The 26,087-nt window shown below is 38.9% G+C and overlaps 1 protein-coding gene across 19 annotated transcripts in view; it reads left to right on the forward strand.

Moving 5' to 3' along the window:
- Window positions 1-19,154, forward strand: part of GPBP1 (GC-rich promoter binding protein 1) — a 35,914-nt gene extending 16,760 nt beyond the window's left edge. For 5 of the 19 annotated variants that reach the window (XM_072921810.1, XM_072921809.1, XM_072921811.1 and 2 more), the window contains 11 exons: window positions 33-151; window positions 4,082-4,230; window positions 4,707-4,930; window positions 5,556-5,622; window positions 7,365-7,549; window positions 8,485-8,625; window positions 9,080-9,253; window positions 13,499-13,683; window positions 14,431-14,457; window positions 17,004-17,106; window positions 17,779-18,215. In XM_072921810.1, coding sequence (XP_072777911.1) covers window positions 99-151; window positions 4,082-4,230; window positions 4,707-4,930; window positions 5,556-5,622; window positions 7,365-7,549; window positions 8,485-8,625; window positions 9,080-9,253; window positions 13,499-13,683; window positions 14,431-14,457; window positions 17,004-17,106; window positions 17,779-18,069 — 1,599 coding nt within the window. In that variant the 5' untranslated portion in view covers window positions 33-98 and the 3' untranslated portion in view covers window positions 18,070-18,215. The other 14 variants (XM_030257539.4, XM_030257538.4, XM_030257541.4 and 11 more) reach the window with 9 other exon arrangements.
- Window positions 19,155-26,087: the final 6,933 nt, after the last annotated feature.

A 26,087-nucleotide genomic window follows, 5' to 3' on the forward strand; every position in this document is an offset into this window, starting at 1 on the left:
GAAAGGACTCCTTTCTTTTCTTTTGATTACAGGGACTTGCCATGAGGTGCTAAGCCTTTTTTCGTTGATTTGGAGAGACTGGACCTAAATGGCGCAGCATGACTTTGCTCCAGCCTGGCTTAATTTTCCTACTCCACCATCATCAACAAAGGTATGTTTCATATTGCTTCGAAAAAGCACTCTCATTATTAGGGAAGTCTAAATGTTGTAACCTCAATCACAGTAAAAATGCAAATCTCGTCATGAATACTGTGATGACAGATGACTCCAGCAGAGATTTTTGCTTGAGCTGCTTAGTTCGTAGAGAGAAGCACATATCTGGCCTTGGCTGTGGTAGGTTTAGGATTGCCTTCCTCAGTAATTTAAAATGAATTATTGTGTTCTGTGATAAAAGTACCAAGACAGAACATGCACTTGATGTTCTTGCTTCTGATTTTTAATTGTGTCCTGTAAATTTTAAAGGAGTATTATTCTCAAGTGATCCAAGTAATTAAAAATATGCTTTTTTAGACTTTCTGAAATGGCTTTGCAGGTGATGATGGAATGCTTGTTGCTACTGGTGGAGTGTGGTGCTTTCATACTGTTAGGTATCTTCACTCTGGTTGTTTCATTTAGACTACTGTTACTTTATGTAATGGGACAGCTTGGAAATGGGAAATAATAATATCTTAATTGTTAGAATTAGTAAATATTTCTGGAAGTCTTGAGTATGTCTATCTCAGAAATGTTTTTTCTACTCTTTCTTAATTTGTGCAAGTGCAGAAGCAGAGTCAGCAGTGAGTATTAAAACTGCTGTTATCTACTTCCCTATTTGTATACCTATCTTCATTATAATAGTTTGAATTCAATATTTATATCTGCTGCTATGAGAATTGCTTTGCTTTTCTTTAATATATGAACTTTGTGCAATCCTTAATCTCCATGGAAAATGCTTAGCCTTGAGAAACTTACGGCAATAGGCTTGTGGTATTGTTAAATGCACAGATAGATGGCAGTGTTAATTGTATTCCTAATGTTTTGATTCTGTATGTCTACACAAACATAAACACTTTTTTTTGGTCAGGTCATTGAATGTCCTTATTTATATTACTCTGTTTATATCCTTTCTACCCTGACCTAGCTAGATTGTTTGTTTAGTATAGGCTGTTTTTGGGAACATAAAGCCTATCTATTCCAGCACACATAGTGTCTGAAAATCCAAATTAAGAATCAGTCTCTTTGTTTCCATTCTCTATGGTTTCTGATGCATTTCAGCTCTTTTGATCTGATTTTTTTCAATGTAGTATGTTGTAAACTGTAAAAGTATTTGGAGCTTAATTTGTTATGGTGTCACAATTACAAAACAATCTTCACTACATATTTAGAGAGTCTGCTGCAAGAGCTTTACCTGCATGCTTTATGTGCCAATATAGCAGGGTAAAACAAAGTTCTAGAAGTACTCTAGCACCACTAGACTATATTTTAGGTATGGGTTGTATTTGTCACCTCATTTCTAAATTGTGTGAAAATTTGTTGCAAGTGTATTTTTCCTCTTCTCTTCCATGATTCTTTGCCTCATGGAGTTTAGTTAGATTTTCTTCTCTTTCAAAAACTCCATGTTGTATGTGTTACTCTGCTGTAATATTTATGTGCCATTGTTAGAATGCACCTTATTTCCCTGAATTACTTGCTCCCTCAACGATGAGCATTCTGTGATACACAGCACATTTGGGTTTTAAGTGCTTGAAAAGTCTGTTTGTAGTTCTTAGTTTACAGAATAAGGCTTGTGATTCCTCCACAAGACAGGTTGCAAGTTTGGTGAGTCCCTGTCCCATCTGTTTCCTAAAATAGACTTATTTTCTGCTGTATATCAAAAAAGCAGAAGAAAGCAGCAGGTAACAGGGATGGAGATGAAGAGGAAGGAATAAGGAAGGCAAGATGTCTCATGTTTCATGCAGAATGGAGCTGGGGTGAGGCTATGGTATCAACAACATTTAGACATTTTAAACATTTGAGAATTAGAAACTGAGCTTAGTCAATTTTTATATTCCTGAAGTGTAATAATTTTCAGGGATTACACCTACAGGACCCTGATTTTCCTCTTGAGCCCTTGGTAGCTGAGGTGTTTTTCCTTGCTCAAGGCTGGAATTATAGAAACCTGCTACCAGGAAACTCTGATTGTAAATGAACTTTGTAGTTTGACATACAGCTTATAGCTTGATTGAAATCCATCTTGTCTATTGCTGCTGATTTCTGTTTAACAGCAAGCTTTCCTCATTTCTCTGTCAACTACACCGTAAAATCCACCTAGATAGGTGTGTATTGGTCACTCACTGGGTTTTGTTCAGGTGGAGCTAATGTGTTTGTGTCAGTGCTGTATTGCAGGTGAGCAGGTGGAATGGAAAGGTGATGGGAATAGTGAAACCATTTTGGGACATGGACAGAACTTTTAAGAAAATATTGCTGTGAAATGGCTATGGCAACATTGCAGATGGATAAAGTCAATTTTACAAGTTCGCTTTTACTTCTTGCTAAGCAGTTAGACTTCCTGTATTTCTTAAAGTTTATGTTATTTCTATCCCTTTTTCTTGACTGCCTGAACTGAGTCAGATAATTTCTCAGCTTACAGAAGTTGCCAATAAATTTCCTTTCTATTAAAAAGCCTGCTGACATCTTTGCCTTGAGAGACTTCATAGACGGGTATCTCCATCAAGTGGGGAAAATGCAAACTGCATGATCTTTGCACACTGTTTATAAGTGTCAGATTCATTATAGCATGTACAACTCGAACACAATATAAAAAATGTTGTCTGTTATACTTTGTGAAAATGTTGATTGTTTTCAAGTTACTATAAAAAAATGAAAGTTAAATTCCAAAAGCAATATTAAGAGGATGTTGTACGTTAATGAACATGTGAAGTATCTTCTAAAATTTCACCTAAGATTGCCACATCTAGTGCTTCCTGAAATTTTTGGCAGCTTAGTCAAAATCTATTTAAGGATTTTCTTTCACTTAAATATTTAGATTAATTGGTAATTTTTGAAGTAGTTTTATTTTGACAGTTTTTGCAGTCTTCTGTTTTTGCTCTCTCCAAGAAGAGTTTGTCAAGTAATTCGTGTTCCAAGTCTCAGATTGGGAGGGTAGTCCCTGTACATTTGACTTCTAAAAATTGACAATCTAGAAATACTTGCCTTGATTTTTTAAATATATACTTACTTGAGTTTGAATTTTAAGCAGTGAATATTGAACAGCACCTTTAGCTCTACAGGAACATTTTCCATAGAGCTTTGGGTATCTTTATTTTGTGTGTGTGATTTCCTCTGTGGTTTAGGTGGGAAGAAGGAAGTAATTTTATAGGTACACCCAGAGAGAAGTTAAAAGGAAGACATGGGTTGTAAGGAAAGATATTTTTTGGTTTAATCCCTTTAGGTATGAATTCTAGTCAGGATGTGATTTGATTTTTTGGTGTTATTCTCAAGATTTCAGTTTACTACTTCTTACTGCTATATTAAAGATCTATTTCTTTAAAGTTTCTCTGTGTCCTTATAAGCTGAAAATTTGAAGTATCTTTGTGAATCTGGACACTTCTGATTCTAGATTTTATAAGTGTTTTATCACTACTTGTATTTGCCTTTTTAAGTTATAATGGCAAGATTAATGAATTAGGTTTTATTTAGGTATAGCTGCCTTAGGTGGAAGGGATTCCTTGCTTTCTATGGAATGCCTGTATTTAGTCTTTGAAAATCTAGATTAAGATCCCAGACTTCTTCTCAATCTTCCAAATTGTGATCTTCTGTCCTTTCTTCTAGTTTAAAAAAATTTTCTTCTGCTGCAACACAAGTCGCTTGTGCTCTGTTTTGCTACCAAAACAAAGTAGACACTTCCTACCTTGTGTCACAAGCATGTGACTTAAGGGCTGTTTCAGTGTCCTGGAGCAGAAGATGCAGCTTCCACTTAGCCTGAGAGATGGTGACATAACTCTGCATGTGAGGACTGCTGAATTGTCTGTCATTCAAAGTTCTTGTAGGAATGAATATATGTACCGTGTACAATGTGCAAGTTACAGTTCTGATTATTAAGTTGCTATTAATCAGATCTCAGGTCTACCACTTATGCTCCTTTGCAGTCATCACTGAATTTTGAGAAACATTCTGAAAATTTTTCGTGGACAGAGAATCGGTATGAAGCACATCGCAGAAGACACAGTTCTTCAGAAGGGTTTGATGCTAACACTGGAAGGCCAAACAGAGGTATAATTTATGGGACACTGTGAATGTTTGTGTCATTTCTTTGTAGGCACTAGCTAGAAAGGAAGTCTAATGATGATAGCTCAGCTGTGCTAAATTATTTTTCTGCAGTACAAGAGTGGTAATGGAAAGACAGATCTGGGAGAGGATGTGAGCGCTAAGGACTGGTTAAAGTAATGAGTTTCCAGGTGTATTTCTCTCGTGAGTAGATTAAGAATGTTGAGTTAATACTCTAGCCAACAGCATATAAATGAGCAGCCAGAAAAAGATTGACTTGTAGCATTGGCTGGCTATTTTTCCTCTCTGGCATTGTTTTGTGAGAGCCTTCCCTGCTGCTTATGCAAATGAAAACTTGCTTCCTGTGCTACCATATCCCAGTGTATAGAGCTTGTGATTAAACTTTTTTAACAATTCTGCAGAGTAAAATATTATTTTTTAATGTTTTGTAATTACATTTCTTTAAAATTTAAAAATCCAAGGGCATTTTGGGCGAAAAGAGAGGAAAGGTTGGCGCTCACAAGGCAGAAGTGGTCCAGAAAATATAAACCAATATGGAGGGTACCATGGTGGAGGTTCCCACACTCATAGCAGCACCTTTCATTGTGGAAAAGGCCAGCGACTGCATGAAAACAGTGTACTTGATAATGAAACTCGAAAAAAGGAAAACAAAGAAGTACCCAACCAGTTTGAGGCTGAGGATTTTGTAAGTAAATTGTAATTATGATTAAAAAGGTTTCATTTTGTCTGCAAGTACCATTTTGTCCATTACAAGTCACTTCATGAGATTTCATCAGTTTCAGATCATCATGTAAAGAATTTTCCATAGATAAGGGAGTGTTAGTAGTTTGTCTAATAGCTTGTTTCTCATTTTATATCCAGATTTTTCACTATATGTTTATTATTGTTACTCGTGTATTTAAGTGAAACAACAGTTGGATTCCCATCTGCTCTGGTATGTGTGTGTATTAAATTCTACACAGTTACCTTACTGAAATCTGAAGTAGTAACAAAGTAGTTTTCATGCCTGTGGCCTTCTGAGCACTCATGCTTTAACTTAGGATGTAAGGGGAAGGGTCATCTTACTCTTTGAAGAAACATACATTGCTGGTTTTTTGCTTTCTCTGCTGCTGTCATGTAATGACATTAGCTGCTGCCTGACGTACTTTGTTGGAAAAGAGAAACAAGTGAACATTGTCCTGTTTGGTTCGTGAGGGAGGTGTTTAGTCTGTCAGCAGAGGTCATGCTGCTGGTGTTATTGTGATTCTCTAGTTCATTCATCCCAGAGTTCAAGGGCTACTTTTTAAATAATGACAAAACTTTTCTTTCAGCCATCTTTAAACCCTGAATATGAGAGGGAACCAAACCAGAATAAATCTCTAGCTGCAGGTGTGTGGGGTGAGTATTTTTGATATTTTTAAATGCAAAAATGGTGCAGAGATCTGCAGTAGTTTTATTTGAAACACAAGCCTTTTTTTTAGAATTATAAAGGTACAGATTGAGAAAACTTCAATATTTTACAATGTAGGTTTATTTTTGTTAAAGGATAACACTTCCATGAGTATCAGTCAGCTAGTCTGTTGATGCTGCCAAAACTAATACTCTTTCCCAGAACAAGTATACATCTATTTTTTGTAAAGATGTCAAGAAATCTTCACCTTTATTTTCAAGAGGAAATGCAATGAAGGTTGGTCACCTAAATTACTGATCTTGATTGCCAGCTGAAGGCTTTGTAAAATATGTTGGAAGAATTTGGAGAGAAACCTGGGAGAGCTGGAAGAGTAGGTTAGCTCACAGAGATTTAAGGTCTCTTTCTAAAAGTAAATGTCTTATGCTGTTGGTTGTGTTTGTGTATTATTTGTGTGACAAATACAACCCTGAGCATGGGCATTGAGCAGACCTGTAGTAAGGATTGTTTTCTCATCCTTACCTGATTATGTTTGGCTATCACTTTACAGTTCTAATGAGCTTTATGTAGTCAGTTGTTTACCCCTAAGAAGGTAGTAGCTTTAGATGCCAGGGATTTTAAAGTAAATGTACTCAAAATAAGAACATTTCTCTTTAAAACAAATAATTAAACACGAAACCTTTACTTGTTTACTTAAATTATTGCTAATGCTGAGATTTTAAAGGTATTTTCATTTGCTGATTCTTTTTCTCACACTTAACCAGTATTTTTTGCACGCTAAAGTAATATTAGATATAGGCCAACTCCTTAATGTAAATATCAATTGCTGTAAACCTTGCAGCCTCATAAATAATTATACAGCTTTCTGGTTTTGTGGTGTTAGCAGCTTTCATGTGATAATCTATCTTTCAATAAGAGTCTTGTTTTTTAAGGATATATGAAGTAGAATTGCTTGCAGGGAGAGGAGATAATTCTTGAAAAGGCTCTTAATGTTGGAATACATGTACAAAAAATATATTTTTTTACTTCTTAAAAATTTTAGAACTATTTTTAATGGGTGTTCCTTAACACTGCTAAATGGCAGTTTCTCTAGTTTGGCGGCTGACTCTATGTCTCCTAATTTGTTCTCCAGTGAACGTGGAAATTTTGTCGCGGTATGTCCATCTGAGTCATGGAGGTAGAGAAACTGGTCATTGCCATGGTCTAATGTATAGTGCACATCTTGTCTCATGTTTATAGAACTTTAGAGCAGAGCTCTAAAGTGAGCTATTAATCGATATATAACTAATTATTCTTTAGGAAACCTTAAGGGGATTATGAAAGCCATAAACTCTTTTGAAGTTTTAGTAACTATCAACAACTAACAGTATTTTGATTTTAGAATGGCTGTGCAGCAGTCTCTAGAAGTGTGTAGCAGACTTCTTTGAAGAATATTTTTTCTTTAAAAAAGTGCAATTCCTGCATCACCAAGTAAAATATTTTTAACATTATGATTGTAGGAAATGGAACAGAACCTGTGTTTTTCCAGGTTTGCACACTATACTATTCATGGAACTAATACTGATTTAAGTTCCTGATTTATGCCTATGTGCTCTGGATCTTATGGCTGTCCAGTACTTTATGAAGTAAAACCCAGTGAGATTGTGTACACAGGCACACACACACACACACACACACACACACACATACACACACATCTCTATATCCATACACACTTCTTTTTTTCTTCCAGAGTACCCTTTAAATCCTAAATCTAGATCTCAGAGAATGCTGGTCATTAAAAAAGGCAGTACAAAAGAACTGCGGATATCTGGATTCCCAGTAGTGGGAAGTCTTCACTCACAGCCAGTAAGGAATGGAACTGGCGCAAGTGTTTATAAAGGATTAGTCCCCAAACCTGTCACTCCACCTGCAAAGGTGAGTATTGGATACCAGTGTTACAAAAAACATGCCTAGAAAAATCATGCTGTAATTCTGAATGTGTTTATTTCATCCCTGAGAATATTGTTCCTAGATTATCATGCAACACTTGCAAAATTCAACCCCAAAAATTAATAGAAACAACTTTTTTGCATTTTTCTTTTTAAATTATAATTTAGTCTGTCTTTGCTTCTCATCTACTGCTTTTGAGAAGTGCAGCAGCTGTACAGGTGAGAGTAAAAATGGTGTTTTTAACGTATGGAATCGCAGTCCCTTTTGTATATATGATTTCAACAGAACAAAATTAGGTATGTTGTGGAGAGGTATAGTCAGCATAATAATACCTTCAGAATTTATCCCAGTTATAGACAGAGATGACATTATAACCTAGTAGTGTCATTCTGGTCTCTTGCCAAATGCATAATCACAGACTATTCTGAGTTGGAGGGGACCCACAAGAATCAGCAAATCCAGCTCTTAAGTGAATGGTTTATATGGACTTCAAACCCATGACGTTTGCATTACTATTACCAGGCTCTAACCAACTGAGCTATCTGAACTATTCCTACTGGCTTCATCTCTACTTTTTTGTTTCAGGAATTTTTCTGTGCTCTTGAGAGCATATGATGGATTAGTTCTTAACTCTGTAACATTTTGAATCTAAAATAATATTTTCAGCTGTTGAAGTCCCATATTTAATTTTCAATACCTCAAATATGAGGATCTTAATTGTTTTGAAATTTTAGTTTTTATATAAACAGAGCAGATGAATTGCTCATAAACGGCCTCTTTTCCACAAGAAAACAGATGTTTGCACTACATTAAGGTTGCAGTTATGATTTGCTTTTGCTTAATCATTTTTCTGAAGATTGATGAAAAGAATAATTTTGTAGTTAATGAGTTTTTACATCTCTGTTTGTTCTCCTGTCTAGCCCACACAGTGGAAAAACCAAGCAAAAGAAAATAAACTTGGGAATGCATTTCCTCATGAATCTGCATATGGTGTTGGCAGTTTCAGTCCTTTCAAATCAACTGTCAAGGCATTTGCTGTAACACAAAATTCAGTGAAAGAGGTAAAGTAGTAGCTATAGTTAAATCTATAAAACATTTACTTCATTTAAGTGGGGATGGGCAGTAAATTTTATACAGAATTATATTAAATATTTTTTTTTTAACTTAACGTGTGGGAAAGATGGAATGCACATCACCAGCCTTAAAATACTGCAGTTTCCCTTGTAGGTTTGATTTGGAGTAAAAACCCACGTTAGGAAATGCAGCGTAATACCTTTAGACTTCAAAACTGCTATAGGTATTACATGTTTCAGAATACCCACTGTTGGGCAGTGCTCCATAAACCTGCATCTCTGGGTTTACATCTACAAACTGTATATACCAAAATACAGATCTTCCCTCTGCTTTTGACTGTGAATATATGTGAAACCTGAAAAAACAGATACTTGTCAAATTAAAAAATTTCTAAATTAACACATTTCTCACGTTCTTTCTTTTTCTGACTTCCTGCACTAGTGTAATCGGTCAAATTCTTCATCTCCTGTTGATAAATCTGGTCAACCTCGTTTAACAAAATTGACAAGAATGCGGACTGATAAGAAGAGTGAATTTTTGAAAGCATTGAAAAGAGATAGAGTGAAAGAGGAGCATGAAGATGAGAATCATGATGGGCAAGAGAAGGTAGATCCAGTAGGTTTCAAACTATAAACTATTTTTCATTTTGCCGTTAACAGCTGTTAAGTAGCAGTCTTGGATCTCTAGACGAAGGAAAAGAACTACCTTTTAATGAAGTTAAAAACCTTGTTCCAAGTACTGCTCTGGCTCCAGTGCTACTTTGTAGTTTCTTTTTGTCTTTCTGCAGTATCTATTGGTGCATGTTCATGACTTAAGTACTTGTGTGACTTTAGCAACAACAAAAAGGATAAAATTAGGCTTAGTAAACTAATGTAATCATAGATGAATTTATGTTGGAAAAGGCCTTTGAGATCGAGTCCAATCATTAGCAGTACTGTCAAGTCTGTAAGTAAACTATGTATTCAAGTGTCACATCTAAATGTCTTTTAGATACTTCCAGGGATGGTGACTCTACCACTTCCCTGGATAGCCCATTCCAGTGCCTGACAACCCTTCTGAGAAGAAGGTCTTCCTAGTGTATAACCTGAATGTCCCCTGACACAACTTGAGGCATTTCTTGTGTCCTGTCGTGGGTATTGGCTAACCCCCACCTGGCCACAGGCTCCTTTCAGGCAGTTGTGGAGAGTGATAAGGTCACCCCTGAACCTCCTTTTCTCCAAGCTAAACACCCCCAGCTCCCTCAGCTGCTCCTCACAGGACTTGTGCTCCAGACCCTTCCCCAGCTCCATTGCCCTTCTCTGGGCTCACTCCAGCTCCTCAGTGTCTTTCCTGCAGTGAGGGCCCAGAACTGGACACAGCACTCAAGGTGTGGCCTCACCAGTGCCCAGCACAGGGGGACAATCCCTGCCCTGGTCCTGCTGGCCACACCATTGTTGATCCAGGCCAGGATGCCATTGGCCTTCTTGGCCACCTGGGCACACCCTGGCTCATGTTCAGCTGCTGTCACCAGCACCCCCAGGTCCTTTCCAGCCACTCTGCCCCAGCCTGTGGCACTAGTTTGGGTTAGCACTTGACCTTGTTGAACCTCAATCCACTGGCCTTGGCCTGTTGGTCCATCCTGTACAGTTTCCTCTGCAGAGACTTCCTGTGCCATAGCAGATCAGAATTCCCACCTGTTTTGGTGTCACCTGTAAGCTGACTGAGGTGCACTTGTCAAATCATTGATAAAGTGATCACTTTATCAATGTACTGAACCCTTGGGAACCACACCCATCATTGGCCACCAGTTGAATGTAAATAGCTCCACTCACCACCACCCTCTGGGTTCAGCCATCTAGGTAGTTTTAACCCAGTGGAGAGTGCAGCTGTCCAAGCCATGGGCTGCCAGCTTCTGCAGAATTCTCTGGGAAGCTGTGTCAAAGAGAGGCTTTATTGAAGTTCAAGCAGAAGACATCAACAACCTTTTCTTCATTCACTAAGGAGGTTACCTGGTCATAGAAGGAGATCAGGTTGATCAAGAAGAACCTGTCTTTCCCAAACTTGTACTGGCTGGGCCCGATCTTCTAGTTCTCCTGCATGTGCTGTGTGATGGCACTCACAGTGATCTACCCCGTGACCTTCCTTGGTACCACAGCAAGTTTGACATGCCTGTAGTTCTCTGGAATCTCCTTCCAATACTTTTTGCAAATGAGTGTCACATTTGCCAACCTCCAGTTGCCTGGGACCTCTCTGGTAATCCAGGGCTGCTGGTAAATGATGGAAAGTGGCTCAGTGAGCTGTCAGCTCTCTCTCTACTCGTGTGAATCTCACCTGGTCCCAGCAGAATTGTGGAGGGCAGTGTTTCATACCTTGGCCGTTAAGTTATCCTACAAAACCAAACAGTTGGTTCTGCTTCTCAAACCATTTCCTTTCTAATTAGTATTTAGGTAACCATAAGTTCTTTATTCTTGGTCTAATCATAGGAGCAATAGCTCAATATATGCATAAATCACTGTTTTGTACTTATTGAGAACTTGAAGGCCTATAATGGCTATGTGTAATATGCATCAGGTTTCTTTCAGTCTAAATTCACTTATGCAGTGCTTGATTGATACTAGAGAATATTTGTGTCAAATGCTACCAGCCCCCAACAAGTTTTCATAGTTCAAGTGAAGATAAATATTCTGTTATTCAGAATGAGGTGATTACAAGCCTGTTTGCTGTAAATGAGTGGTTTAAATTGTCTTATTAAAACAAAAAATCCCATAAGTTAGAAATCTGCCAGATAAATAAGTGATTTTGAAGAAATGATACTAGGCGTCTGAGATATTAAAAAGGAAACAGTGCCAGTGTACATTGCTCATAAAAGTGAGATTGACTTTTCTGACCCTGATCTTTTTTCAGGCAATATGCAATTTGCTGTAATGGGACTGTATAATGTGGCTGTATGTGTAAGCTAAGAAAACTTTGCATCTTTTGATTAGGTGTTCTGTGACTGAGTGCCCTGAGATGATTATTGGGGATAGCTTTGTTCATGTGTTCAGGAAATACACAAATATTTTGATTTAAGATTAGAAAGATCTTAGGAACCATCTAGAGATTCAGAATTATGAAATAATGAGGCAAATTGTACTCAGCAGCTGAATCACACTCGCAAGAAGCTGTTTTATCCTATATATTTGAACAGCTTAGTAAATTTATAAATTTTTCTTGGTATTATGTGACATATACTTGAGGCATATAATGCAACAGCTGAATGTATGTTTACTGGGATATATGTTCTTCATATCTTGCTGGCTGTTCTAACATTTCTGAAAGCAGACAATATGCGAGTGAGAGGGAAATGATGGTGGTCTTGATCCTGTGTTCTGAAGTATGATTTCTTACAGGTGCAGAAAATTGCATGATTTCCTCCTGCTATGGGTAATGCTGGTATATACCCATTTTAGGGATTTTATACTCTTTTTTGTTTTTACAGTTGGTAAGACTGCTGAGGCTATTTGGCTCATTCATAAATATGAATAACAGGTTTCTGAATTAGTACAGTACAAAAAATATCTCATGTTTATAGACTAAAGACCTTTTAATCTTTGAGTGAACCTGAACAGCTGGCTTTGTAAAAATATTTTCTTCCTGCGGTGCGGTGGCTTGTGCGGTGGCTCCCTGACACGACCTCGGGCAGGTGGGATGAGCCGGCTGGCACTGCCCGTGTGAGGCCGGGTGGCCACCACGAGAGAGGCACCCCAGGGGACAGTGTCTGCCAGCCTGGTGGTGCTGAGTGCTGCGGCGTGGGTTGTGCAGCTTCGGTAGCTCTACACGCTGAGAGGAGGTGAAGGGATGAGAGAAGGACACTTGTCTGCAAGCCCACAGAGTCTTTATTTTCCCCAGGTGGGGCAAGAACAAAGGTGCTCTCTGAGTGGGTGCAGGAACAAATGCCAAAGAAATCAAAGATTACAGCAGTTTTAAAAGGGGATGGGTGGGCAGGGGTGCAAACCTGTTTCACCCTATGGGCATAAACCAGAGAGGGATGATACCAGTTACAACAACCTACGATAATGTAACAGGGGTAGGGACAAGGTCAGGGGACAAATAGAAAAGCTAAACTGGGGTGATTGATACAGAACTTTCTGGAAGAAACTGGGGGTGGTTACAGGATTGACAGCCAAAAGGGTATGAACAAACTCAGATTGATGGAACAAAATAAGGAGAAAACAGGGAGAGGTGAGAGGATTGACAGGTAACTGGGGAGCTAAGTGGCAGGAACTTTTGCGGTAAAAAACTTGGATCAAACCAACTGTGAGGGGACAAATGGGGGAGCATAAATGCTAACTAACATTAATAAAACCCACTGATTAAATCAAACAGTGACAAGCTTGTCTGAATTTAAAGAACAGTATGCAGTCTTTCTGAATTCATGGCAGAGAATTTGCTGTTTGAGATATGGGTGTTGTGACCTACCTGATCCTTAGGCTAAGTAAACTTGAGAGCTCATATACTTTCAGGCTTCTTCTGCTACATACAGCTCTGATATTTAATTAGGAACAATAAAAAATCAATAGCCTGTTATTTCTGTAAGTATGAAGACCAGCTGAAGTACATTTGAATTTTAAGATATGTGTGAAAGCTTGCAGAAAAAAAAATATCGGGGAAAAGCATGTGAGTTGCTTTCTGCATTACTTAATAGCGTATCTTAGGAATTCTGTAGTATACACGGTATTGCAAACACCAGAAGGGTGAACAGAATTACCCATGAAGTAGAGTCTTCCCATTTAAACTTAATTTAAACTAAACAGAACTACTGAATTGCAGCACTTCTGGATATTTACTTGTGGATGGAATTCACTTTTACATTTTGTAATGTAAAATTATTTTTGTATTTAGGATGATGAGTTCTTCAGCTCGCATAACAGCAACAGTCCTCATTGTGAGAGAGATATAAACAGAAACTTTGAAAATGAGATTCCGCAGGAGAATGGCAATGCTTCAATTACACCTCAGCAGATCATTCAGTCTTCAGCTTTCCCTCAGGCAAATGTTCTTTCCAGCTCACTTGAGGCAGAGCATAGGTATGTATTGTATACAACATAAAGAGTGTTCCTTCATGGTCACTGAGCATTTTCATAAATTCTTACTAGTTCAGAAGTCAGAATTTGAAACCTGAGAACATATAAAGTATTTCTTGAGTAATGTAAAATTTGTCTTTTAGACATGTGCTAATTTAACATGAGACATACTTTGTTTCTTAAACCTGTGTACTAACACACATCCAATTTTTAGTAAAAGAATTTTATTTCTTAATAAAGAATAGAGCAAACTACATAGTGATGTCACCCCTCGAATTTTGGTCTAGGTGTCTGGGAGGAACAATGTGTGTAATTGCTGTTTGTATTAAAAGTACATTGAATACTGCATCTTATATAAAACTTCAGTGAGCTTTTTGTCATTATTAAAGTATTTAATTGTTTTTGTAGCTGACTTTTTGACACTATTAGTGATATCACAAGACAGTCTACTGGAAGATGAGAAAGTAATTTCATGAAAAGGATTGAAACAATTCTATTATCGCAGTAATCCAGCTGCAGTAGCATTTGGTAGATATGAGAGTGATGCTACTAGATAATCACAACCCAGTCTTCTGTCAGATTCTTATGGTTTAGACAGCTTTTCTTTTTTATTTGTGATAGAGTCTATACATTGGACTAGACAGCTCTTCATTTTGTAGTGCCTGTAGAAGAAACTTTAATTTCCTCTTATTCCTCCTGAGTATGAAGAGTGCTAACCATCCTGCTCTGTTCCTTTTTTCCCACCATTAGCAACATCACTGCCGTAAGTGACACCAGGTGGGGTGAGTTCTGTCACTGGAGTGTCGTGGATGGTGGCAGGCTCCTCAGGCAGCGCAGACGGCAGGAGTGATGGGGGAGTGCTGTTGTATCTAGTTGGTGGGGCGGAATATATGGAGCTTGCAGCTGTTGATGGCATGGTTATGGGCCTCTGGATAAGGATTAAGGAGCAAACAAGGAGCAGATATCTTTGTTGGAGTCCGCTGTAGGCCGCCCACCCAGGATGATGACACTGATTGTCTTTTAAGGAACACCTCTAAATCATTTGCTTCTGTCCTAATGGGGGACTATTAATTTGGAATACCAAAACCATTTGGAAAATGGTGCTTGCCATTTTAGGGAGAAAATCTGCAACTTTTAGAAAGAGAGATTGTTCTTCATCCAGAGGATAGTTGGGCACTGGAACAGGATTCCAAGGGAAGTGATCACAACACCAAGCCTGACAAAGTTCAAGAAGCATTTGGGCAGTATTCTCAGTCACAGAATATGATTCTTGGGGTTGTTCTGTCCAGGACCAGGAGCTGGATGCCACATTCCTTGTGGATCCCTTCCAACTCAGGATATTCTGTGAGTCTGTGAAAGCTGTGGCCACTAGAGGCTCATGATTTTTTGACTGGAAGATGGGAGTCAAATTGAACTCCTAGTTTTTCAATTCAAATTACCTTAAATAGCCTTGTTAGGATTTCTGGGCAAATGTCTTTCTTTTGTGGTATCCCAGAGAGGCTGTGTGTCCATACTGTCACAGTGCTTTGGCGGTGAGTTCAGCATGCATGTAGACAGGTGTTGTGGTTAGCCTTTTTGTGGTAGATTGCCCTGTGGGTCACCACCTTAGCTCCCAGTTACTTATGCATACCTAGTAACAGTATTGGCACATTTGGTACAAAAGGGCTTTCTTCCTACTGGGGAAGTTTCCAACATGCAGCAATCCTGTTGGTATCAAGTTTGTAATCCAAAGTAATATTTTTATGTAGTTCACACTTTTAACCATTCTGGAATGGTGTCAGTTTAAAGAGACAGTGGTGCTAACATTACAGAATGTTGCTTTAAAGTTAGTTAGCTATTATCCTGAATTTTACTTATATTAACAGAAGCTCTGTAACTATTTACTTCAATGAATGCAGCTAATGTCTGAGCTTGCTTGCAGTAACATTTAACTATCATTGAACTGCATTTAACATTGTGTTTTTCTGTACAATGTATTCCCTTAGAGTTTTGGATGAATTGTGTATATTTTTACTGCATCCTGATGATTTGATTGTTCCTGCCTGTTATGCTTTCTGATTTGGTCCAAATGCAACAGGGGTACAATTTCCATTTCTGTTACTGTCCTACTGACTTTTTTTTTTTTAAGCACAGTAGTGCTTTTCTCCTTCTGCAATTCCAAGCTTTTGTTACGGTTCTAAAAATGGTCATTGGTGGCTTTGGTTACCTGCAAATTTGCCCAGTGCACATTCACTGTATTGGGATATAGAGTTCTTTGTGGGGAGGGTTGTGTTGAAGGACATTTTTTGCTGATATCTGCCTAAATTAAGTGCCTAGTATATGGTGTCAGCTGTGAGTTTGTCTTACTGGTTTAATATATTCACTGTTTTTTTAGCTCTTAAGTGTCAGCTCTGGCATATATTTTAGAAACCTCTTTGTTTTTTGTGAAATAGCTTTAGTCTGCTTTAATGTTTAAGGTCAAAAGATACCTGGTTTATCTGAAGAAGGTGTTAATCCTTTTGGCAAAAACTTTGCAGCAAGTGAACATAGTAACTTCGCTGTTAAATGTCATGATGTCTTCACCCTCAGATAATCCCTTGTTTTCACACCATCTTCAAATGTAAAATCATTTTCTTCCTGCTCAGATTCTGACATCCTTCTTTAGGAAGTGGCCAAAACATGCTGATTATTGCATCTTTGTATAGCTGAAGCTTAGTTTTGATAGGAGTCTTCTCCTTATTTCTTCCCCGTACCCCAAAATCCACTCCTAGCTGTTTGAGCTTTAATGCCAGCATGTGCTATTGGCTGAGACTCAGTTGTGAAGAAGCCTGACATGGCTCTTGACATTAGCATGTGGTATAAAAAAGAAACCATATGAGGCCATTGCATCCTGAATTGGTTTCCATCAAGGGACACCACAAATATTCCTCATGCTTTGCTCTGCTTTGTTATTCAGGAAAACCTGCAGAGTCCCTCAGTGTGTCTTTCTCTTGATACTATTCGCAGAGGAGTGAATACATTGCTGCTTCACTAACAGTTTAAGTTTTGTTAATAACATACATCTCACTGTTCTGGCACAGGTCTCTTGCCTTAGAATGAAGGTATAGATTTTACCACATACAGTGGTAGAATAGTGTCATCTTTGAGGGACCTGAGAACTCATCTTCTGTGCTTTACGTACCTTTTGCAAGACTTGGAACTCAAACTTACATAAGAGTTTATTTTAAAACAATATTGGCTGTTTAGTCAATGCATTTGTTACAGGTCTTTAGACATGTATGTAGGCAGAACTTGAAATGTTTGAGTGTGCTTAGAAAATTCCTAATGTTGTCCTTAATTTAAAGGTTGTTAAAGGAGATGGGCTGGCAGGAAGACAGTGAAAATGATGAAACATGTGCTCCACTAACTGAGGATGAGATGAGGGAGTTCCAAGTCATTAGCGAACAGGTAAGACTAAGTTAATTTTCCATTATAAACCTGTAGTTGGTTACCCTAGATGCCTACCTTTGAGGAGGATCTACAGTAATTTTGATAATTTTAAAATTACTGTTGCTGTTCCTCTACTATTTCAGTACTGTGCTTTTGGAAGTATAGTTGCTTCAAAAAAATCTGGTACCAATGCTGACTATAGCTCAGCCCTATTCACAAAGTATCAAGGGAAAGGTAGGGCTATTTCTGGGTTGTTTAGGTATTGTTGCTGGTAAAAGTGCACAGGCTTTTAAGCTCCTCAGCTTAGCCTAAGGAAAGAGACTCTTCTTTCAAGGTTTTTGTGCAGTTTCCATGCTACTCTGAGAGCTGCGTTTTCTTTTTTGGAAATTGAGATACATTTAGTTTACTAGTAGCAAAGTATGAAAAGGTAATCTAGACTTGATTTTTCCTTCTTTTTCTTTTTCTTTTTTTTTTTTTTTTTTTTTTAATGAGGAGTATTGAGTATACCTGGTGGGGTCAGTGAGAAAGAGTCAGAAAAGAGAATAGTGTGTGATGCTAAATCTGAACATTTGGTAATTCCAATATTATTGGAAATACTATAATTTGATATTGGAGTATTTCCAAGTGCTTGTCTTAATGCACACCTTCTGCATGATATTGAAAATGCAATAATTCCTTTCTTTTTTGCAGAATCAGCTGTTTCCTTTCTTCAGTGTCTTTGGCTTTCCAATTGCTGAGATACCCATTCCTTTCTGCAGCGTCTCTTCTGGGCCCCTTCCCTATTGCCCCTTGCCCATCTTAGCAGAGATGTTTACAGCACTGTGGGAAAGGGGACTGGATTGCAGGGAGAGACCATTAGGGAGAAAGGATCTCTGGGGCAAGGTGTGTGGGGACATGGGTGAGAACAGGGTGAACTCTCATTGTCTGCAGAAGTTCAGCACGACTGGAGACACTGGGATACAGGTGGCTGGCCAGAACTGAAGGCTCACAGGGGAGTTACTCTTTCTGTGTACTTAGGAAAAGCTGTGGATCCAGCATAGGCCAGAGATGAAGATGCAATGAGTGTTGAGTTGCAACTGATTGTTGCGTTTGGCATTTTCTTTCTCTAAATGTGTCATGTTTTCACATTTCAGTTACAAAAAAATGGCCTTCGGAAAAACGGCATTTTGAAAAATGCCCTCATCTGTAATTTTAAATTTAGCCCCTGGAAAAACAGCACTTTCAAACCTGCTCTGGAGATTGAGGATTCTGAGACAAGCAGCAGTGATACATCAGATGATGATGATGTGTGAAGACTTCTGTAACACCTGTAGAAGTCCATTTGTTCTCATGAAGATTTGGGGATGTTTTGTTCAAAAACAAAAGTTGTAATTTATGTAGTAACATGCCCACTACAGGAAGAATGATGGGACTTTTCTCTGAAGGAAGCAAGGAGGGTTTTGTTGGGTGTGTTGAAAATCACTATAATTTCTCTGTAAACGAATGTTGTAGAATGAGGCCTTGTGTTGACCCAGCGTTGACTTCCATCACTGAAGCATTTTGTCTAGCAATGTGACAGTGTTACAAATCAGACTTTCTCACTTAATAATAAAAGCAAAGAATTGTGTAATGTCTTGCAAAGCTTCTGTCTTAAAATGTATAAGGAACAAAAGGTCAGCCTGACACAGTGTTTTGCTTGCCAAGTCATTTTTTTCTTACAGTGGAAATCAATGAGTCCACTTTGTATGCAAAAAGGGCAATGTAGCATGTTGGCTAAAATGAGCAAAGTGCACTAAATCTCCTTTCCTTGACTGAGCTGTTGAGCTGTTCTACAAATAACTGCTCTTTAGCCGTTTATAGTGTCGTCGTTGTTGTTAATGGCACAAGACCCTCATGTTACAGTTCCAAATTTCTAGAATTAACTTTTAAATTGAAAGCTTTAAGGGGTATAGGAAGACCCTTATTCTCACAGTGACCTGTGGGAAAATAAGCAGTTTGATTTTACTATTCACATGTGGAAAAATCATTACACTGACTGGATTTGTCCACTACGTGGGAAATAAACTGGTTTACAGAGTATTGTCTAAGTGCATAGCATCACGGTATTGTTTTTAAAACAGATAAGTTTGTTTGCATTTATATTACATGTACTCTGGCAGAAATGCAGTTGTGCATTTCAGTGCAAGGTAAAAATACTTTCATCACCAGATCTTGCTTTTATAGCAGCAGAAGTATATGTCTGCAATAGCCACCTCTTTTGCGTACTCTGTGTTAGACTTTTTCTTCATGTTCTCACATTTATAAATCAATATTATGTTATTTATGGTTTTATTTGGTTTATTTTAGTTCTTTAAACATTCTCCACAGTTGTACAAGCTGTGTAGCATTAATTCATGAGGACAACTGCTCTTGGGGGTGTCACATATGTTTATAATATAGCACACGCACACATACGTGTATATATATATATAAATCCTACCACTTCTTATACTAAATTATTTGCAGTTTAGAACATGAAAGCAAAAATATTTGTAAAGTTAAGATTCTGTCCATATTTCTTTAGGAAAATATTTTTTTTATAAGGTGGCATCAATTTTGGGCAGGTTGGTATGTTTCTCTTTTTTATTTATTGTTAATTTAAACAGATATTTCTTTTCAAGAGGTCAGTTTTTGTATTAGAAGAGGCTTGCAAATGTTGATGTAGTTAATTTTGGCATGGTGTATTTCTAATTTAAGAGGATAAAAATGATTCTTTTTTAAAAAGAGATCTGCCATATCTGTAATGATGTTTTTTCCTACCTGCATGCCTTGCACACCTTTTTCGTTCCCCTCTCCTGAATTTTTTTTTACTGACTTTGACAGATGGGTGTAGTTTGTTCACTTTTTGGTTTTCACATACTGTAGACAGGATCTTCTGCCTATATTAATTATGTAGTGATATGTGGATGCACTCTCTTAATAGTAAGTGAAAATGGTGTTTTCATGGCATTTCTCAAAGTGGGGTGTAGGCTTTGCTCCCTTCTTTACTCAGTTTAGTAATAAATGTCACCTCAGTAATTAACACTCTGAGAAGTTAATATAATTATAGAAGAGCTGTGTTAAAATTGTATAGACTTTGAACATTTACAAGGTGCAATTGGGAGCATTCTCTTTAGAGGAAGTAGGAGTACTAGTCATACTTAGTTTGCTGGTTTATGTCCTGAAACGGGTAATGGAAGCACTGGTTATAATGAGCTGTGTGCAAAGCAGGTAGCAGGAATTGGGCAGTGGTTTTGCTTTGCAGAGTGAAACACCTTTATAGCCTTTGTAACTTTTCTCTGTGTGGTTTCTCCTCTTGTGTCTGCTGATACTTCTGGATTAATTTCTGGTCCTGTACAGTGGCCAGTTCTGCCAGTTCAGAGACCTCTCAGAAGTCTGTGTGGCCCCTGGCTTAACTGGTTGTCTGCCTGCTCTGTTACTTCTGTTCGCCCTTCACAGCAGTGTGGGGATGGGTGAGATTTGATATTTCCACTGAGAAACTGGATTCCCTTATGTTATATTTGCTTATGACAAAGCTGAGTAGAGTATCTGTCATCTTCTGTGTCACCTTAAGAAAGTCTTAGCCACTTACTGGGGGAACTCTTTTAGTTTTTTATTTTCCTGGGGAATGTCACTCAAAACAGTGTTTGGTTTTTGTAGTATACTTCCTGAAAATTTAGGAAAGCACTTTATTGTAAGGTTCCCCTTCCTTTTTTTTTTTTTTTTCAGTGCTTTATAATGTAGAGAAGAATGAAATTGGATTCTCTAGTATTTAACAATTCAACTTTATCCATCTTTGACTTTGTTCCTTTCCCAGGGCAATTTAAATAGTGCATTGGCCTTTTGTTGTCTCATACATAAACTATGATCCAATCCCAGAATAAGTCCTCTCTCGTTTTTCTGCTTGAGAGGTGTCTGCCTTAAAGGCTTTAGAAGTTGGTAACTAAGCTTGCCCATTTCCTTAGTGGGCGCTAGTAAGCTTTGGAGATACTTTGTCAGTTCTGAGCTGAGAGAGCTTGACTTCAGTGATGATAATCACAGGTGGCTGCATGCAGACATGATTTGAAGTCACTACCATTTCTCTTCATCTTCCTGGTTTTATTTGATGGAGAACCATGTTCCCTGGCAGGGAACCTCGTTCCCTGCTCCAACCCTCTTCAAAAGCAAACAGGAGTGATCAGTCACTCGCTGATTTTTTTCTAATCTGCTGTTGATGGAGAATGTACTCTTTGCCTGCTGCTGGCATGGAGGGTGCCTGAGTTTATGGTGGGAAGCTGAGGATCCTTTACCTCTTCCAGAATGACAGAAGCCTCCCTCACTGGCTTGTACAGGGCCTTTCTCTCTCTTAAGGTGTAAGAGAAGCTAGTTGTCTTTGTTGAAAAGAGTACTAAAACTGCAGTAAAGTTGTCCACTGATTCATGTTGGATCCTGTCAAAAGACTGAAGAAGATTTTAATGGTCATCCCAGTTTTTGAAAAGTGATACCAAGTGTGAAGGAAATTAATTTTTATTCTCCTCTGTCTGTGGGGAAAAAACATCTGCTTGATTTGAGATGGGGACTTCAACTTTAGTGTTTCTTTTTAAAAGAATATCTATTTTTCAGTAAATGCATTTAAACTACTGGCTGCTAGAAACTGGAAGTAGAGTTTAGTCAAGGATGCCTTTGTTTTTCCATTTTTGGTTTGCTGCTAGGCAGCAGCTGAGGCAATTTATTCAGCTTCAGTGAACTTTTGATTTGATTAAGGATTATTGTACTTGAGTGTGGGAATCCAGGACTTCCCTCTGGCTGCCCTGGCAGGTCTGGGACCCTGGCAGGGGGTCAGGAACCCCCCTGCACAGAGCCCCGAGAGACACTGTCTGTGATCTCTGTCCATGGAGAGGAGTTTTCAATCTTACAGGATGAATTACAAGCTCTGAGTGTTTGATAAGAGTAATAATTAAGTGTGACACGGGTGCAAAAGTAAAATTTTAGGTTTCTAGATTAGGGGTTCAGAGGGGACAAGATGGAGGAATTGGGTGTGTCTTGTCCTTTTCCTCCTTCTTCATGCCCTCCATGTTTCACTGTGGTGTTGGCATTTTTCTATTGGTTTGGGCTGGGGACACACTGTTCAATGTAGGTGACAGATATTGGCACATTATTGTAAATATAGCACATGTAGTTTCTGGTATATAATGTTTGTAACATCCCACTGGGGGCAGAGCCCCACACGCTGCCCTGCAGGACAGACCTGCAGCAGGGCAGCAGAACATGTTAGAGATAAACAGAATAAACAACCTTGAAAACAGAACAGACAAATTATGGCTTCTTCTTTGGCAACGGGGCAGAAAGACAGAGATTTTATACAATCTCGGAATCACCAATACCCACAGATTCCGACACTTGAGCACCAAGGGTTACTGGCTCATTAGCATAATAGATGTGTTGACTAGCTGGTCATCTTTTCTCATGCTGTTCTTAGTCATCAGTGAGTTTTATTGCAAGCTGAATGAGGTTTGTTTTGTAGCCTGGATATCTCTGCAGCCTTGCTTAGAGTACTTGGAAATGCATTTGCTAAACCAGCACTGGCAGTGATCTGCAGAGCAGTCTGGCTCTGGATGGGGCACAGGATAGTGTCAAAACTCTTTTCTCTCGGAGGAGGTTTGCACTTCCTCAGGAGATTTGTAAGTAAATTCTGAGGTCTGCCTCTCTTACTGGGTTGCTATCTGGGAGAGATCTTCACACTGAAGAAAAACTAATTCCTTCAACCAGTGAGTCAGTAGAGTTTACTGCTGAGTTCAGTCTGCTTCCATTGCAGTCTCTTGTCAAGATCAGGTCATCTGATGAATGTGGGAGGTCTCACAGGGCCTATAGCAGCATGCATTCTTTAAATTCCTGAAAAGATACTGGACAGTAAGCTAGCTATGAAGACTTCATTCTTCTTGATTATTGTTAGTATGCAGCTATTTATTTCCTTAGCACTAGCATGATTTTTGTAGAGAAATGACATTCCATACCTGCAGGACAAGTGATCATTTAGGGTTTTTTCCCTATGCAGATGAGAGATACAGCTTTGCAGTGAAAGAGTATTTTTTGGTAACTGATGATTGCTGATGTCCAGGCAGGCATCTGCTTAACAGAATGATGGAATTTGGGTGGGGGAACTTGAGGTCCCCTTAGGAGATGTGGGGAGAGAACGCTTTCTTTGAGTACTAAGCAAGGCACTACTGAGTTTCAGTATGGGAAGGAAAGGGAAACAAACTCTATTCATTTTGTTAGGAAGTGTCAGATTTGAGAACTGTTGCAGGAAATTGCACATGCTTGAGAACTTAGACCAGCCTACTGTCCTGAGCTATTTTGTTGTGCTAGTTCACCAGGCTGGTGGTGTGCTGTCCTGAGTTGTGATCTTCTAAGCCTGTAGGTTCTGAAACAGAGCTATGCATTAGGTACCAACGCAGGGCTCTTGGCTGGCTCTGTATCCATAGAATACCCAGTGTTGCCTTAGTGTTACCACAGTTGTGTCAGGGAAGGTGGTGTAGCTTTTCCTCCAGTCAGCTTCTTGGTGTAGCCAGTGCAGGAGATGATGTGCAGCTCTGATCCAGCTTACTCCAGCATAGTGGTTTTAGTATTGTGGCTTCCTTATTCCTTTTGTGTGATAACTTCAAGTCTGGGGACTTTGTGCTATCGTAATTCTTGTGTATTCCGTCTCCCATTGCTTTCTGCTGGACTCCTGCAGTGGAATCATCTCTAGCAAGTCAAGGAGCCTCCTGTCTGGGCTTAAGTGACTGCATCATGGATAGGTGAAAATTAGAGCTTTCAGTTGTTTAGCATACATGTGCACACACTGTTTGGCATAGATGTATTCTATTAGAATTTGAATGTAATACAAGGGGACATTGTAGAATTGTTAGCATAATTTATTTTCTGCACTTGCCGTTTGTGCTTGGTTGGTGTTACTGGTGGCTCTTGTCATGAGCATCACATTTTTTTCCTGCCTTAAATTATAGCCAGGCTGAAGGGCCTCTTCTTCAATGACTGGGTTAATTTTTTATTTTCCTACAACATTGCTTTAGGTACCAATTGATTCTGTTTATAAGGATAATGAAAATTAAAGCTGTCTGAAATGAGCTGATCTGTAAGGAATTGATATACACTGTAAGCAACCTGCTGAGTAAAGCCACTGGTTATACAAAGCTTCATTACCAGAAGCTGAGAAACACTACTTTATGCATTGGAAGGCTGTTTCAAAAAGAAGTTCAAGTATGAATGTAAATTACACGGTTATATTCCCAATCCTCACATGAACATTTATTTTTCTTTGCTTCAATTTTTTTTTATTGTCCACCTCCAAAATGGGCATGCACAAATAACCTTTGTACAGTATAAACACATTTTCATAATTGAGATAAACAAATTAATTATTCTGAAAATGCAATTTGTAAGTATTTTAATGTTCCAGGTAAATTACAACAGTATTGTTTAATTTTTAGTCTTTCATTTTATAAACTGCTGAAAAACAAGCACATTGTTTTAGATGAAACTGATAGTACTGGCTGTGGTTATGGGTCTCTTAAGTTTCCACTGGAAGAATCTGTTTCTGGTCATTTACTGCTAAATATACTGTGGGACCAGTCTTCTCTGGCTGACCCTGAGCATGTAGCGCAGCAGATGTGCTGAAGGCAGATACAGTTGTGGAGAAATCAGTGGCAAAAGAGGGGAAAAAAAATCAGTTATAGGGGAAATGGGGGAAAACAGTGTCATAATTTTGAAAAAAAAAAAAAGGTCTGCAATAAGATTGTCCTGATCATGTAGTTGGAAAGTGAATCTTCTGATGACAGTGTTCTCACTGCCTGTTAGTGGCTGGTTTTGTGTTAGATTACAGCCAACATTTATTGCATGTGATGATCCCGGATGATGCTGTTTCATTGTAAGAAAGTTAATGTCTTCACTGGTTCATGTAGAGGTTTTATGTGGTTCTGTTATTTCTTGTTCCCTTTTTTTCATTAATGTTGAGAGAACAAGCTGGTCACGATATGCCAGGTTTAACAATGAGCAAGCAAGATTCTGATTTTAGTGGATGTTCATGCAAATTCTTACCTTAACCTTGGTAATTTACTTACTTCAAGAAAATGGACCGTACTGCTGGCTACAAAGGTAAGCTAATGTTGAAGGACTCGGCACAGGAATACCAGAGGAGGGGAGTAGTTCTGTGTTTTGTGCATGGTGTGGATGATGTGTTAAGTAAGTCAAAACCAAATACTGAGTTAGGCAGGTATCCTGCCAAGTGAGTGGTGTGTGCTTTTGCAATTAAAAACATAACAGTAACACATGCCAAACCCCACCTGACTACAACCACCTTTCAGGGAGTTGTAGACAGTGGTAAGGTCATCTCTGAGTCTCCTTTTCTCCAGGCTAAACAACCCCAGCTCTTCAGACGTTCCTCACAGGGTTTGTGTTCCAAGCCCCTCACCAGCCTTGTTGCCTCCTCTGGATGTGGTCAAGCATCTCAATGTCCTTCCCAAACTGAGGGGCCAGAACTGGACACGGCACTCAAGGTGTGGCCTCACCAGTGCCAAATACAAGGAAAGGGTGACCTCCCTGGTCCCGCTGGCCACACCATTCCTGACACAGGCCAGGATGCCATTGGCCTTCTTGGCCACCAGGGCACACATCTGGCTCATGTTCAGCCAGCTGTTGACCAGTACCTCCAGGTCTCTTTCTGCCTGGGCACTGTCCAGCCACACTGTCCCCAGCCTATAGCATAGCAGGGGTTGCAGAACTTGTCGCTTGGACTTACTGAACTTCATCCTATTGTATGCCGCCCATCCATTCAACCATTCCAGGTCTCTCTGCAGATCCCTTCTACCTTCCAACAGATTGACACATGTTTCCAGCTTAGTGTTATCTGCAAATTTAATAATGAAAGACTCATTCCCCTCATCCATGTCATCCATAAAAATATTGAACAGAACTGCCCCAGCACAGAGCCCTGAGGGACACCACTGGTAACTGGCCCCAGCTGGATG

This window comes from Taeniopygia guttata, chromosome Z (genome assembly GCF_048771995.1).
Source record: "Taeniopygia guttata chromosome Z, bTaeGut7.mat, whole genome shotgun sequence".
NCBI classification, from domain to species: Eukaryota; Metazoa; Chordata; class Aves; order Passeriformes; family Estrildidae; genus Taeniopygia; species Taeniopygia guttata.